Source organism: Stigmatopora argus, chromosome 15 (genome assembly GCF_051989625.1).
Source record: "Stigmatopora argus isolate UIUO_Sarg chromosome 15, RoL_Sarg_1.0, whole genome shotgun sequence".
NCBI lineage: Eukaryota > Metazoa > Chordata > Actinopteri > Syngnathiformes > Syngnathidae > Stigmatopora > Stigmatopora argus.
The window spans coordinates 12,923,910-12,938,475 of NC_135401.1; the positions used below are offsets into that span (position 1 = coordinate 12,923,910).

Here is a 14,566-nt window from a genome sequence, read left to right on the forward strand (position 1 = left end):
ATAATTGGTGAAAGCGATGACGTATCCCTACGCCTGCGAGAAAGCAATGACGTATCCCTACGCCTGCGAGAAGGCAATGACGTATCCCTACGCCTGCGAGAAGGCAATGACGTATCCCTACGCCTGCGACAAGGCATTGTGGTGTTGCCAACTCGAAATCTGATTGCTTAAAGCAACAGTCTTGTCGACGCTTGTTTAATGCAGCAGAGCCTGCAGAACGGATTGTGAAGGCCTTGAGGCAGATTTCTGACTCTGGCAACAAATAATGGCTGAAATGTGATTGGTTAAATGCTTCAATATGAAAACACACATCTGGAAGCAGTGCAACCAGGGGGAAAAGCAATGAAAGGAAGCTAACAGACAATTTGGAATTATTTAATAAGTATTGATGGACAAAATATAATCTATGATTCAGATATTTCTTAGGCCAGCAGAGAAGGCCCGCCACTGCATTCACCCAAACTGGATTTTCTGGCAGCTTGTGTTCTTCTCAGCATTTCAGTGCATCGTAAGTCAGGCACCATCTTCTACCTGGTCACTTGGCACCTGTCAGCTTGAGCGTCCAAGCCCACTGACATGGCATCTGTCTAATAGACAGCTGAGGCAGGAAGACCCAAAGACCGCCGGTGGCGGCGGGCTCCCATTGCAGGGGTCCGTGACCCAACAGCATCACCTAAAGTAGTTTTTGGACCAAAACAAAACAACCACAGACCAAATTTTAAAATGTAATTCCTGATCAGAGAACAAAAATATCAACCAATCAGTACCGCTTCCAGGAAAACTACTGTGCAACCCGAGAAGGCATTGAAATGAATCACTGCGGCGCTGCAGGTGGCGTCAGGTGGTCCATTTTCACACACTACAACTCATTGGCTGCTATGTTGGCAAAACACGTCCAATCTATTTAATTTCATTGATTGTCTATTGGCATCAAGGGCACTGAACATAATTGAAAGCCTTTGCAAGGGCTCACTCTCGTGGTAAGTGATAGAATTACTCAATGAAAGGGATGTTTTTGAGGCTGAAGCCAATTCAGTTTTTAGCCTTTGGTCATTGCGATTGGCTGGCCAGCAATTCAGGGTGTCACCCGCCTGGTACCCGAAGTCAGCTGGGATAGGCTCCAGCACCCTTCAAAGCTCTTGTAGATGAATGAATGTCTTCTGTCACCGAATAAGACTAGTAATTATTTTTAGGGTAACTTCATCTGTTGATCAATAAAGCTATGAATTGACTTGAATTACAGGCAGAAGATCACTTTTTTAGTATTTGTTTAAGTTTAGAACAAAGAAAAAAATTGGGGAAACTTTTTCCAGCGGGAGTTTTTGGTTTAAAATGTCATTATTATTGATTACATTCAAAATGTGAATGTGTTTAAGAACGTAATACAGAGCAGTACTAGATTCAATCTTTTTTTTCTTTAAAAAAAATACTTTTGCATTTGATTGTTTGGATTTTTTTTATCTTAGTGTTTAAACTGTGCATTATGTAACAACTACAACTACACTATATTATAGACTATACTACTATAGAAAACACACTCGACCCTGAATATGCATGTATAAGAAATGTTTTGTTGTTTTAGGCCTGAATTAGTTTTTTTTGTATGCATAATCCAAAATTGATCTATTTTCACTGTCACATCAATTTTTTTAAACTATAAGGTCTTTGTTTATATGAAGAAAAAAAACATTGTACTTAACCTGTGCACTTTTTGTTTCATTAAAATGCTCAATTATTGACATGTACATATATGTACAGAAAAGAATTTGGTACACTGAAGAACAAAATGGTGGCCAAGAATCTGACTCCAAAGTCAGTCAACTGACTTTAATTTCGGAATTTTAACTATAACGTTAAGAATGACTTTAATGTCACAATCTTGGCCACCTTATTTATTATTCAATTTTGCTAATCCAGTTCATTTAACACTACTATTATGTTTTTACAAAGACTAATTGATATGACAAGAGAAATACTTCGACCACTTTTGTAATCTGCACAAAGAACTGTCAGACCTTAAACAATAGATTTTTTAACATTGTTGCACTGTGCTGATGCCCATTTAAAGTTAAATGAAAATATAAAAAATACACCCAAAAATATTATTTTCCTTTAAATTCCACCCCAAAATACTGAATAAGCACGAATTAAGCCCCATGAAGGCGTTTTCATGGGTCAGTTGATAAAATTTAAATTTTCTGGAACTGTCAATCTAAAAAGCTAACAAAACACAGACTTTTTTTGCACTTGTAAAACAAAACTTACCTGAGTGTGTCCTGATTTAAAACCAGGTTCGCTAAGGAGCAAAGTCCCTTTAGCTGGCCACTCAAAGAAGAAGGCAAAGATGGTGTCCTGCCACGATTTGGCTGTGTACCAAACGCCAGGCGTAACGGAATCCTTCTGGGCCCTCCAGGCGCTGCTGTTATAAACCGCTTCACCATTGACCCCAAGCCATTGACCCATCTGACGCAGGCGCTCCTCAAAGATTGGTGCGATTGTTCCATCTGCCGTTGGACCCACGTTCATCAGCAGATTGCCACCGCAGGACACAGTCTCCACCAACATCTAGAAAAAGACAGTCTTACCAATTGGGTTTGAAAGACCATTTTGGAAATTTACAAAAGGTCCCAAAAAGAAGAACAGATCTTAAACCGAATGCTAGAAAAATTGATTACATTATGCCCTGACAGTAATCCCTCGAATATCACGGTTAATGTAGTAGACCAGACATGGCCGCGATAATCGAAAAATCGCGAAGTAGGGTCACCCCTATTATAACAACCATTTTTTTTCTTCATTGCCGAGTCCTAGTAGCAAGAGTGGCTTCCGCTTACGAGTTCCAGCATGGATTTTCACATTTTTATGACTAACTTCCTTATGATATTGACCCTAATAATGTGCTTTTGATTCATACAGTATCAAAGAAATACCACGTGTGATGATTTTTATCAAGATTTTCCCTTCAAAGTAACACATTTGTATTCCATTCTGAAACCATGAATATGGAGGTGAAAATTGTGAATCAGGGGGCGGCTTATACGCGAGAAATTGTAAAATTCAATCATTTTAAGGCAATTTTAGGGGTGCGGCTTACACGCGGGGGTGGCTTATATGCGATAAAATACGGTAACTTTGGCTAGACAGTCACCTCCACAATCTCCTCGATGCTGAGGTAATCAGCCAGCGGGGCGTTGCGCCTGTAGCCCCACGACTTTTTGTCAATGGTCATGCAGTTTTCCCACTTGTGTGGCAACAGGTGACCCGGTTGGTAGCGGTCGGCGCAGGTGTAGTAGCCGCCATGTTTGCAGATGGAGCCCAAGCCCCACCGGTCGTTCGTCACCACCGTGTCCCGCACTGGACTGTGGGGTAACAAAAACGACAAGAAAAACAACAACAAAAACTACAGACTGCAACTTCTGCAGAATTGGTTAAAAAAATCAATATTTACCTGTCGTTATAGAGCCAGGCTAGAAACCCAGTACTGTTCCAGTAACTTTCGGGTGCATCCCCATCTCCATCTGACCACAGCACGTCTGGCTTGTACGTCATCACCAGCTGGTAGAGTTCAGGCAGGCTTTTGGCGAGGGGGAAGCGATTGGTGGAGAAGTTGTTGGCAGCGTCCTGCAGGAACAATGGATGAAACCACTCGAAGAGTGAGTGGTATAGTCCCAGGCGCAGATCAGTGTGGGTACGGAGGGTGCTCGCCACTTCCGCCACCAGGTCACGCTTAGGGCCCACATCTATCGCATTCCAGTTCCACGAGGTCTCGGAGCCCCACAGCGTGAAGCCTGGGTACAAACAGCCAAATGACATCAGTACAGTAAACCGTCATTTTTGTAATTTGTAATTTTGGCACAGTACAATAAGAGATTGACTTAATGCAAATACTGTCTGAAACGATCGTTACACAAATGTTTTGGTGGAAATTGCCAATAAGTGGTCAACATGTGTTCCTTCGAAAGAATCTTGCTTGGACGTAGGAGGTCGCTGATTCCCAATTTCAGATCAAATTTTACTACATACATATTTATTGAATAAATAGACCATAATTCCAATACAAAAACAACTGTTCTACCTCATTATTGAGGTTTCCTCCCACATTCCAAAGACATGCATGGGAGGCTGATTGGACACTCTAAAATTGCCCTAAGGTATGAATGTGAGCGTGAATGGTTGTTTGTCTCCTTGTCCCCTGCCTCTGACCCGTCAGCTGGTATAGACTCCAGCACCCCCCCGCGAGGCTAGTGAGGATAAAGCGGTTCAGAAAATGAGATGAGAGATGAATGCAGCACCTTCATGATGTTTGGTGGTCAGCACAATGTACTTGGCTCCCGATGCAGAAAAGATGTCCACCCATTGCTTGGCGTCAAAGAACTCAGCGGTGAACTGGGGTGCAAAGTCTTGATATTTGAACCCGGGAGGGTAGTTTCTTTGCATAAAGGCCTCATATGACGGCAGCTTTTGGCCCTTCCAGTACCACCTGCAAGATTAATGTTTCAAAAGCAACTTGGCGTCAGCATCGCTCACCGTCAGTTAATTTGATTTCAATTTTTACTGCTTGATTTAAAAGACTGTCCAAAATAAACGCTTTACCAGAACCACTCACTGCCGAAGCTGGGCACAGAGAAGACCCCCCAGTGGATAAAAATTCCGAATTTGGCCTGGTCGTACCAATCCGGAAGTGGCCTCGAGTCAATGGACTCCCAGTTTGGTTCATACTTGGCTTCGTTGATCCGTAGGTATATCAGCCAAAGAAGGACAAACTTAGCAGTTAATGCAGTCATTTTCTGTCCGAATCACTCCAATAAACTCGTTAAGATAAAATAAAATAAAAAAAGAGGAAACGTTGAGCGCTAGATTTCTGTTTATAAACATGGAAGTCAACGTGGATATATGACGTAAAAGATCAGTACGTTTGATTTATATACCAATAGTTTGCGTCAAGTGGTTTCAGCTAACAGTCCTTTGTTGCACCGCCCATGCGGGAGTCACTGTGTATGAGATAACAGTCAATAAGTGTTGCGCATGCTCACTTGTATTTGCTACCCGGATGTTTTGATACCAAGATGCGTGGCTACCTCGACTGCCACTGTCACATCTCCTCGGGAGATTTTGACAAGGTATACATAACATTTATCGGAAGCTTTAATCTTTATTCCGTCTTAAAGTTCTAACCTTTATCTTTCAGGACCTAGACACTGTTATCGAAGACTCCAAAGCGGTGGGTCAATCGCTCTTTCGAGTCTTCTCACTGGTTATTTGTGTCAAAAATGTACTCCGGTCAAGCCAAAATACCCATGCAGCAACTTTAATGTCAATTTTCTCCAAATTTAATTTGTGAAATTGCATAATTTTAATTATTGGAGTAATGAGAGATGTCACCTACCAACACTGACCCACGTTGCCTGGGAACTCTGGAAAAATCACAGTATGTACTACGAAAATGGGAAGTGCAACCACGACCGAACTATGCATGCAGGAACTTTAATTATAATTTTCTCCAAATGTAATTTATTGAATTTGCATAATTTTAAATATTGGAGTAGTGAGAGATGTCATCTACTAAGACTGACCCATCTTGCCTGGGAACTATGGAAAAATCCTGAATTACAGTACCACAAAAATGGGAAGTGCAATGATGACAAAGTACGCATTTAGCAACTACATTTCCAATTTTCTCCAAATGTAATCTGTGAATTTGCATAATTTTGAGTATGTGTACTGCTGGGATTGACACACCTTGTTTTGAAATTATGAAAAAAATCTGTTGAGAGTATTTTTGAGAGTTTAAAAGCGCTACAAACACACGAAGATCACCACTGTGACACCACTCCTCTGTTTTGAATGGAATTACCGTAATGCTTGGACTAAGCGGACAGACTATTTTGAGCGTCCGCGAACATCCACTGGCTTGACCGCAGTCTGAAATATAGACTGGAAATAGTACTTGCCAATTGTTTTCAATTTCCAGGCTGGACTGTTGGCTTTATTGGCCGTGGCCGAGCATGCTGGGGAATTTGACAAGATCATTGCATTGTCAAAGAGGTAACTCTTAACATTAAAACTCCGTAGGCTGTTAATCACTTTTTGTACCTGACAATGTACTTATTTATGGCTATTTATGTTGACTACTTACTTATGTCTATTACTTATGTACTTATGCTGACCACTTACTTATGTACTTATGTTGACTACTTACTTATGTTACTACTTTTGTACCTATGTTGACTGTTTATTACAGTCTTACCTCAATTATCGCGACTTCACTTATCGCAATTTTTTTCTGCTATTAATTTTTTTTTTTAAATCTCTCTCTCTCTAGAAAAAAAGGTAGTTATAATAGGGGTGATCCTACTTCACAATTTTTCAATTATCACGGCCATGTCTGGTCTACATTTACCGCAATATTTGAGGGATTACTGTACAGTGGTAACTCGACATACGAGCACCCTGACATACGAGCAAAATTTCGAGCAAATAATCATCTCTAGATACGACACAAATTTCAAGATACGAGAAAGCGAGGTGGCCAAGACATGAGAGGCTGTTTATGATTTTAGCCCACTGTCTTTTTTGCCGCATCTCTTTCGTGTATAACAGATATCTAGGAGCACTGGGCGGTGCTTTTTCCCATACTCAGCGCGAATGGCGGAGCGATCGCTATCATACGAGGAGTATATATTACTTCTCGTTGGCAAGTGGTCGTGCATTATCCTATTGTGAGGAGATTTGTGTGCATCATTTTCGGAATATTTTGAAGGGAATACAAAAGCAAACAGCCCATAGAAAGTGAAAGTCAGGGTGGAGGCGGGGCAAATAGAGCGGAAGCAAGGAGCTGAAGATAGGTATCAAACGTTAATACAAAATTAGAATGAAGTTTAGTGTAAGGTAAGATTAAACTTATTTTTGAGTGTGTCTGCATCGTAATCCAAGTTCATTTAAATTTGTTTATGTTATGTTACGTGAAATTGCATAGACTGTTTTTTCAGAGCGTTGGAACGAATTAATTTGTTTTTATTTCATTTCAATGGGAAACGTTCATTCGAGTTACGAGAATATCGACATACGAGCTCCCGGAACATTAAGCTCGTATCTCGAGGTACCACTGTACTTATGTTGACTACTATTTATGGTGACTACTTATAATGTGTGCACCTTATGGTGAAGCTTGTATAATGACAATAAAGGCATTCCATTCAATTTCAATTTTGATGCCATTGTTCGCCTTAATAGACCATTCTTACATTTACAATTTTGTGATTGTTTTAGATTTCCAGGGTTTGTTTTCCCTTGCCTCGGAGTCCACCCTGTTCAAGAAGTGTCCTCTGATGAACACAGGAGTGCTTCATTATTGGTTGGAATTTTAACCCAAATATTTTCATATATGGAATTGTCTCTGTTTTTAAGAAACTGGAATGAGTCACAAATAAATGTTCAATAACGTGATTAAACCACAGTGGTCACTCAAATGGACATCTATTCAAAAGTTGTCATTAGTTTAACTCATTCGCTGCCTGCACTGGACACAGAGTATGCGTTGTGGTAGTTAGTAAATGAGTGAAATTGGAATTGAAAACACCCATTGTTGGCAAAAGTCATCCAATTTATTTCAAATTGAAGAGACTTCTACACTTCTTTGAGTTGTTCTTTTTTTTTAAATTCATTACAATGCGTTGGAGTGTTTATTTTAGATTAAATTTATCATACATTTTCAATTTTCTATTTTTTTTAAACTTTTTTTTGATAGTAACTATTTGATTTTTCTCAAACATCTATTCTATTAATGTAGTTATTTTCTTTGAAGTCATTTATATATATTTTTTTAATTGTTCATCACAAAATACTAATATTAAAATTGGATGTCAAATAGGGCCTGTAAAATATTAGGTTAGGTTAGGTTAGAACTTTATTTCATCCCGTATTCGGGATGGTATTCGGCCTCAATTGGCTCCTGATCTGCAGGTTTAAACCCCCTATTCCAGGGGTAGGGAACCATATGTGGCTCTTTTGATGGATGCATATGGCTCTCCGCTAACCTGTGAGATAAAATATGGAAACCACTGGTGAGAGAGCTGAGTCCCGAACGCACCAATAGCAGCATCACGTCAGCACTTGGGCACAGATACGATCTGTTTGGCTTTTTTAATCATAATTCTTTTTATTCATTACACTCTTTTGCATGCGTATTCTCATTGATACTCATTGATAATCAACACCGTAACAATGTTGTCAAAAGAATTCAGAGACTTTTTGTACTTTAAAAGTGGTGCAATGACCAAAAAATGCACACATTTTCATGGATTTTTGCTAAAGTCAAAGCTTGGAACAGATGTTAATTTAAATAAAATAACAGAATTGAAAAATAAAGATATCATGAATTGCATGTAACTTAAAACAAGTTTCTCTGCCTCATTAATATATTTTTTTCACATGTAACATATAATTTCAATTCATCGACAAAGTTAGACTTAACTTTGCAGTAGTGTACGTATTTACAAACATTAATAAAATATTTATCTTGTCTTTCAAACAGGATCTGGATGCTGCTTTTCCCATAATTGACAAATACAAAGACCAACTTGTGGCCATTGGAGAGGTAAGAATAAGCAAAATAATGCAATTGGCAAAACATTTACGGTTAATGCTCTGTTAATGTTAAATAACATTTCCTTCATAATTTTATTCCTTGCCATGTATATCTTTAAAATAAAAATTGGCATGCGTCTGAGCATTTTCTCATGGCTCTAAATAAAAGGACAAAATTATGCAAACAGAATAATTTTACGAATAACTTTATACGTCAAGGGACTATTTATGATTAAAAAAGTAACTTCATACCATACAAACCGGGTTTATAAACCTGATTATAGATCACGTAGGCCACAATATTAACATTTGGTTAACAAGTGTGTTCTATACAAACAAAAATGTAATGTCACATGGATACCAGGTCTCAATTAAAATATGTTTTTATCATTCATAATTATATTTGTCCATTTTATTTTCATATATAGGGTTATATTGATTTTTTTATTAAATATTTTCAGAATTAATAAAAATGCGCTATGTTGTTGTTGTTTTAAATGTGTTTTTATTTAACTTGACAAGCGATGTTAAAAGCTTATCGTATTTTCCCTTGCTTTTTGTTTTTATTATGAAAAAAATCCAAACATTTTAAACAATCCAAAAATTCAACAGCTAAGTTAACTTATTAGATGCCATGCGGTAATTATTCTAGATGTCTAATCCATTTTGACTGGGAGTGTTGGCACGTAATGATCGCTGCCAGTCTTCTCAGTCAAAATGGAATGGACCTCTTGCGCAGTCATTGGCAGCAATTGAGTTAAATGTAGTTAATAACACTTGGGTTTAAAAAAACAAAACAAAACAAAAACCTTAGGAGATTTTCTATTTTAACTATTTTTCCTAGGTGGGTTTGGATTTTACACCCAGGTACGTGACCAGTGAGTCAGACAAAGAGAGCCAGAGGCAGGTTTTGATCCACCAGGCACGTCTAGCCAAAGAGCTAGACCTCCCTCTGTAAGTCTTCACGTCAAAAAAACATGTCCAAAAGCCCCCAAATGCTGCTAAGAGAATTTTCTCTGCATTTTTGTTAGAAATGTTCACTCACGTTCGGCAGGGAGACCCACAATCCAGCTCCTGAAAGAGCAAGGTGATATCTTATGTTACTAATGACTACATATGTACTGTATACTCTTCATATATAATGGCATTTTAAAGTCATCAATTAGAATATACAGGCATGCGTATAGCTTGATGGACCATTGTCTTTTTACTCTATGATGTATGATTGGTCAATGGTTGTTAAGGAGGCGGAATTTGCGAAAGGTCAATTCCAAGGTCCATTAAAGTGCGTAGGCAATTGACGGCAGCCAAAGGGTAATCAATAGATGACGAGGAAGTGGAACAATTTGAGATATTAGCATCTGTTTGGCTAAAATAGTATTGGCATTTAAAAATGCTTTAAAAAACAAATAAATAAATAAATAAATGTTCTATTACGGCACATCTGTCAAAGTGGCGGCCCGGGGGCAAAATCTGGCCCGCCGCATCATTTTGTGTGGCCCGGGAAAGTAAATCATGAGTGCCGATTTTCTGTTTTAGGATCAAATTAAAATGAAGAGTATAGATGTATATCACATTTCCTGATTTTCCGCCTTTTAAATCAATAATTGTAATTTTTTAATCATGTTTTTCTGTGTGTTTAGTTCAAAAATTATTTTGTAAAATCTAAAAATATATATAAAAAAAGCTAAAATAAACATTGTTTTAGAGCTATAAAAAACTGAATATTCAGGGATTTTGAATCCAGTTCTTTTAATCCATTTATAAAAAATAAGTATATTATAACAAATACTATTATATCTAAAATGGTCCGGCCCACGTGAATTCAAGTTGACGTTAAAGCGGCCCGTGAACCCCTATATTAAGGTTAGTAAGTGGTTAGCACATCGCCCTCACAGTTCTGCGGTCGAGGGTTCAATCCCAGGTGTGTCCTCACCTCCCGGGCTAGCGTGGGTTTTCTCTGGGTACTCCGGTTTTCACATCCCAAAAACAAGCAGGTCAGGCTGTCTGAACACTCTAAATTGTGTATGATTGTGAGTGTGATTGGTTGTCCTTTGTGTCCTTGTGCCCTGCGATTGGTGGCCACCAATTCAGCGTGTCCCCCACCTGGTGCTCGAAGTCAGATGGGATAGGCTCCAACACCCCCCGCAGCCTTGGTGAGGATAAGCGGTTAAGAATGAATGAATGTCCTATTAACTGATTCACGACCAGCCAAGTGGCTAAAAGATGAAAAAAGTTTTTTTGATTAAAAACATACATTTTCAAGCCATTTGGACTGGATAATTCAATCGTTGCCCACCTTCTCCCCACTCCAAAGGAATTAGACATTTATTTCCGTCAATGGCATCCGAAGAGTCAGGCTCCAAACTTTTCAGCTCAATTTTTAAGTATTTTTTTTAAAATGATTAAATCGCCTATAAACTAAATAATTCATGTTTCATTTGATCACCAAATACATTTGTCAGCCAACCCTGCTAGCAACTAATGAGTTAAAACAGCCACTGGTGTTTCTTCAGGTGCGGAAAAAGTGCTCCTTCACGCTTTTGACGGGAGGCCCTCCGTGGCGTTGGAGGGGGCCAAGGCGGGATACTACTTCTCCATCCCGCCGTCCATCGTGCGTAGTGAACAGGTGTGCAACAATACGCTCATATGACAATGAGTCCATGTAAACAAAGTTCATTTTGAATAAGATAAGAAGGCACATTGATCATTTCGGAGAAGTTTCTTTCACATTTTGTCCTTAAACCTCCCTTTCGACATCTTGAGTTTCAACTGTAATCTAGGCAGTTGTAACCGCTTGTGTGTTTTTTGATAAACTAATCAAGGGTTAGATTACGACGTGAGCGAAAGGAGCAACTTTTCGTGATCCTTTCACGCCCCATTGCTACACATTTAACACACCTATGACTCATGATTCCTATTTATTGATCCATTTGGACACTATTTTGTCTGCGTCTGGGGACTAATATATTAATTTCTTCGTTTGTGTCTACCAAGAAGCAGAAACTTGTGAAACTGTTGCCGTTGGAAAACATGTGTTTGGAAACCGATTCACCCGCACTGGGCCCAGAGAAGCAGGTCAAGTTCTACTATGTACTGTATGGTGGCCATTTTGTCCGTCTTCCTTTCTTTATTATTTTTATTTTCAATTATATATTTTGATGAATTGAAATTTTTCCTTTGACCGCGTGGTTAGCGCGTCGGCATCGCAGTTGTGAGAGTTTGATTCCAGGCCCGGTTTGATCCCGGACCTTGCTGTGTGGCGTTTGCTTGTTCTCCCTGGAATTGGGTGGGTTTTCTCTGGGTTCTTTGGTTTTGTCCCACGTCCCAAAAACATGAAAGGTAGGCTTTTTGAACACTCTAAATTGCCCCTAGGTATGAGTGAGCGTGTATGGTTGTCTCCTTGTGCCCTGCGATTGGCTGGCAACCAGGTGTGTCAAAGTGGCGGCCCGTGGGCCAAATCTGGCCCGCCGCATCATTTTGTGTGGCCCAGGAAAGTAAATCATGAGTGCCGACTTTCTGTTTTAGGATCAAATTAAAATGAAGAGTATAGATGTATATTAAATGTCCTGGTTTTCCCCCTTTTAAATCAATAATTGTAATTTTGTATCCATTTTTTCTGTGTTTTTAGTTGAAAAATCATTTTGTAAAATCTAAAAATATATTTAAAAAGCTAAAATAAATATTGTTTTACATCTATAAAAAATGAATATTCAGGGATTTTAATACAGTTCTTTTAATCCATTTATAAAAAAAAAATCTAAATATTATATATAAAATGGTCCGGCCCACATGAAATCAAGTTGACGTTAAAGTGGCCCGCGAACCAACCCGAGTCTGACACCCCTGTGTTAGGGTCTCCCCCGCCTGTTGCCCGTAGTTAGCCGGATAGGCTCCAGCATAAGCGGTTTGGAAAATGAATGAATGAATGAACTAATTCATTTAGAGAGAATAAGAAGAAAAATCAAAAACTCATGAAATCACAACTTATTTCATTCCTTTTCTGAACCGCTTTATCCTCGGGGGGTGCTGGAGCCTATCCCAGCTGACTCCGGGCCAGAGGCGGGGGATACCCTGAATTGGTGGCCAGCCAATCGCAGGGCACAAGAAGACAAACAACTATGCACACTCACACCCATACATAGGTGCAATTTAGTGTCCAATCAGCCTACCATGCATGTTTTTTTGGCATGTGGGAGGAAACCGGAGTACCCAGAGAAAACCCACACTGGCCCGGGAGATCATGCAAACTCCACACGGGTGGACCGACCTGGATTCGAAACCAGTACCCCAGAACTGTGAAGCCGACTGCTAACCACTCATTCACCGGACCTTATATGAGCTAATTCCTGTGTGGGAAAAAAGTATGTCAATTGGAGTGAATGATTGGGTTTTGATCATCTTAACACTGCCATTGATTATGACTTTGAGGAGACATTTAATCCATTTGTACTGGCGGAGCTGATGGATTGGATGTCAAATAAGTGAAAAACTAATTGGAATTCACAACAGAAGGTTGAAAAGAGCCTCCTACAGCGTGTTGGCATCTATCATCACAGGCACTGAAAGAGTTCACAAATTCGGTATTGAATGAGTTAATACTTGTGACAAGAACATGCAATTTCATGCTTAATGTTGTGAAATGACATCTCTTTTGAATCAGAACCAAGTTGTTGAAAACAATGAACCAAGAAGCTCAAGAAAATAGACAGGATAGCAGATTAAATGACAATTTATGTGTCATTTCTTTTTTTCAACACACAGGTCAGGAATGAGCCTAAGAACATTGTCATTTCGGCCAAGTACATCAGCATGGTGAAAGGAGTGCCAGTGGAGGAGGTGATGCAGACGACTACGCGCAACGCATTGCGACTTTTTCCCAAGTTGAAATCAGTTCTCAAATTGTGACACTGGAGGATCGAGTCATTCATATAAACAATTAAACAGACTTGTGGCTCAGTTTTTCTATCTTTTTATTGTTTTAAGAGTTTTTAAAAAAGTTTTCAAGATTTGACATCTTTTTTTTCCATTCATTTTCTGAACTGCTTTATCTTCACTAGGGTCGCAGGGGGTGCTGGAGCCTATCCCAGCTGACTTCGGGCCAGTGGCGGGGCCCTGAATTGGTGGCCAGCCAATCGCAGGGCATGACGGGCACTCACACTCATACCTAGGGGCAATTTATCCTACCATGCATATTTTTGGAATGTGGGAGGAAACCGGAGTACCCGGAGAAAACCCACGAAGGCCCAGTGAGAACATGCAAACTCCACAATCGTGGACCGACCTGGATTTGAAGTCGAACCCAGGACCCCAGAGCTGTGAGGCCGACACACTTACCATTCATCCGACATCTGTCGTTAATGGTGGCAAATGGTCATTTATGGAATAACATTAAAGACATTAGAACAGTAGTAAGGATGTTGATTGGTTTTCTTAGTTTCCGTGTTGTAAGTGGCAATAATAATACAGAGTTACTCAGTGGTCAATCTATAAACTGTTTATTTTTACAGCACCACCGGTTGGTCTATCACTGTCAATGAAACCAACGGGTTAAACAACACTATAAGACAGAAAAAAATGTTCTTAACATAAATAGCAGACAAAATCTCATGTCTCTTCATAGATTCCATTTGAATCTTCATCCTGCATGATTTTTCACCCAACAACTTTATTTTTCCAGACTACCCCAAAAATAAACGTTGAATAAATACTACACACAATACACAGAAATCTGTACGTCACGTAATGGTAATTATTCTGTGCAAAACTCAGGATTGGAAAGTTTATGCTATTGCAAAGGTGGAAGTGCATAATCCTTTGCTTACGAGCACGTCTTGAACGCAGCACACGTACCCACTTCAGGGACAACCTCTTCCTCCGGACACGTCAAACCGGCACATTGCCCATCGCTGACGGCTGCAGTCGCAATCAGGACGCCGACGAAAGCGGACTGTGTCTCACTCGGAGATCCCCTGTCCCT

General features: G+C 39.6%; 2 protein-coding genes across 3 annotated transcripts; one reads left to right on the top strand and one right to left on the bottom strand.

Moving 5' to 3' along the window:
- Positions 1 to 359: 359 nt before the first annotated feature.
- Positions 360 to 4,905, bottom strand: fuca2 (alpha-L-fucosidase 2). The gene is made up of 6 exons (XM_077621329.1): positions 4,594 to 4,905; positions 4,293 to 4,480; positions 3,449 to 3,788; positions 3,149 to 3,359; positions 2,266 to 2,565; positions 360 to 673 (listed from the first exon to the last, which is right to left on the bottom strand). The coding sequence occupies exons 1-6, from the start codon at positions 4,782 to 4,784 to the stop codon at positions 536 to 538; spliced, it is 1,368 nt and encodes a 455-aa protein (XP_077477455.1). The 5' UTR covers positions 4,785 to 4,905; the 3' UTR covers positions 360 to 535.
- A 94-nt stretch (positions 4,906 to 4,999) lies between these two features.
- LOC144090035 (putative deoxyribonuclease TATDN3) lies at positions 5,000 to 13,545 on the top strand. Of its 2 annotated transcripts, none has more exons than XM_077621330.1 (10): positions 5,000 to 5,120; positions 5,189 to 5,221; positions 5,972 to 6,045; positions 7,270 to 7,354; positions 8,534 to 8,596; positions 9,431 to 9,540; positions 9,618 to 9,673; positions 11,103 to 11,215; positions 11,584 to 11,664; positions 13,351 to 13,545. In XM_077621330.1, exons 1-10 carry the CDS (start codon positions 5,067 to 5,069, stop codon positions 13,492 to 13,494), a joined length of 813 nt encoding a protein of 270 aa, XP_077477456.1. In that variant the 5' UTR covers positions 5,000 to 5,066; the 3' UTR covers positions 13,495 to 13,545. The 2 variants fall into 2 exon arrangements, with proteins under 2 accessions (XP_077477456.1, XP_077477457.1); XM_077621331.1 differs by having other exon boundaries at positions 11,587 to 11,664.
- The last annotated feature ends 1,021 nt before the right edge of the window (positions 13,546 to 14,566 follow it).

Bases quoted from the DNA above. Each gene is read 5' to 3' on its own strand.
- fuca2 (XM_077621329.1), bottom strand. From the start codon at position 4,784: ATGACTGCATTAACTGCTAAGTTTGTCCTTCTTTGGCTGATATACCTA. The intron at 4,481-4,593 runs GTAAAGCGTTTA...TTAATCTTGCAG, and splicing joins TTCGGCAGTGAGTGGTTCTG to GTGGTACTGGAAGGGCCAAA. The intron at 2,566-3,148 runs GTGACTGTCTAG...GTCTTTTTCTAG, and splicing joins GCATCGAGGAGATTGTGGAG to ATGTTGGTGGAGACTGTGTC.
- LOC144090035 (XM_077621330.1), top strand. From the start codon at position 5,067: ATGCGTGGCTACCTCGACTGCCACTGTCACATCTCCTCGGGAGATTTT. The intron at 9,541-9,617 runs GTAAGTCTTCAC...CATTTTTGTTAG, and splicing joins AAAGAGCTAGACCTCCCTCT to AAATGTTCACTCACGTTCGG. The intron at 11,665-13,350 runs GTCAAGTTCTAC...TTCAACACACAG, and splicing joins CACTGGGCCCAGAGAAGCAG to GTCAGGAATGAGCCTAAGAA.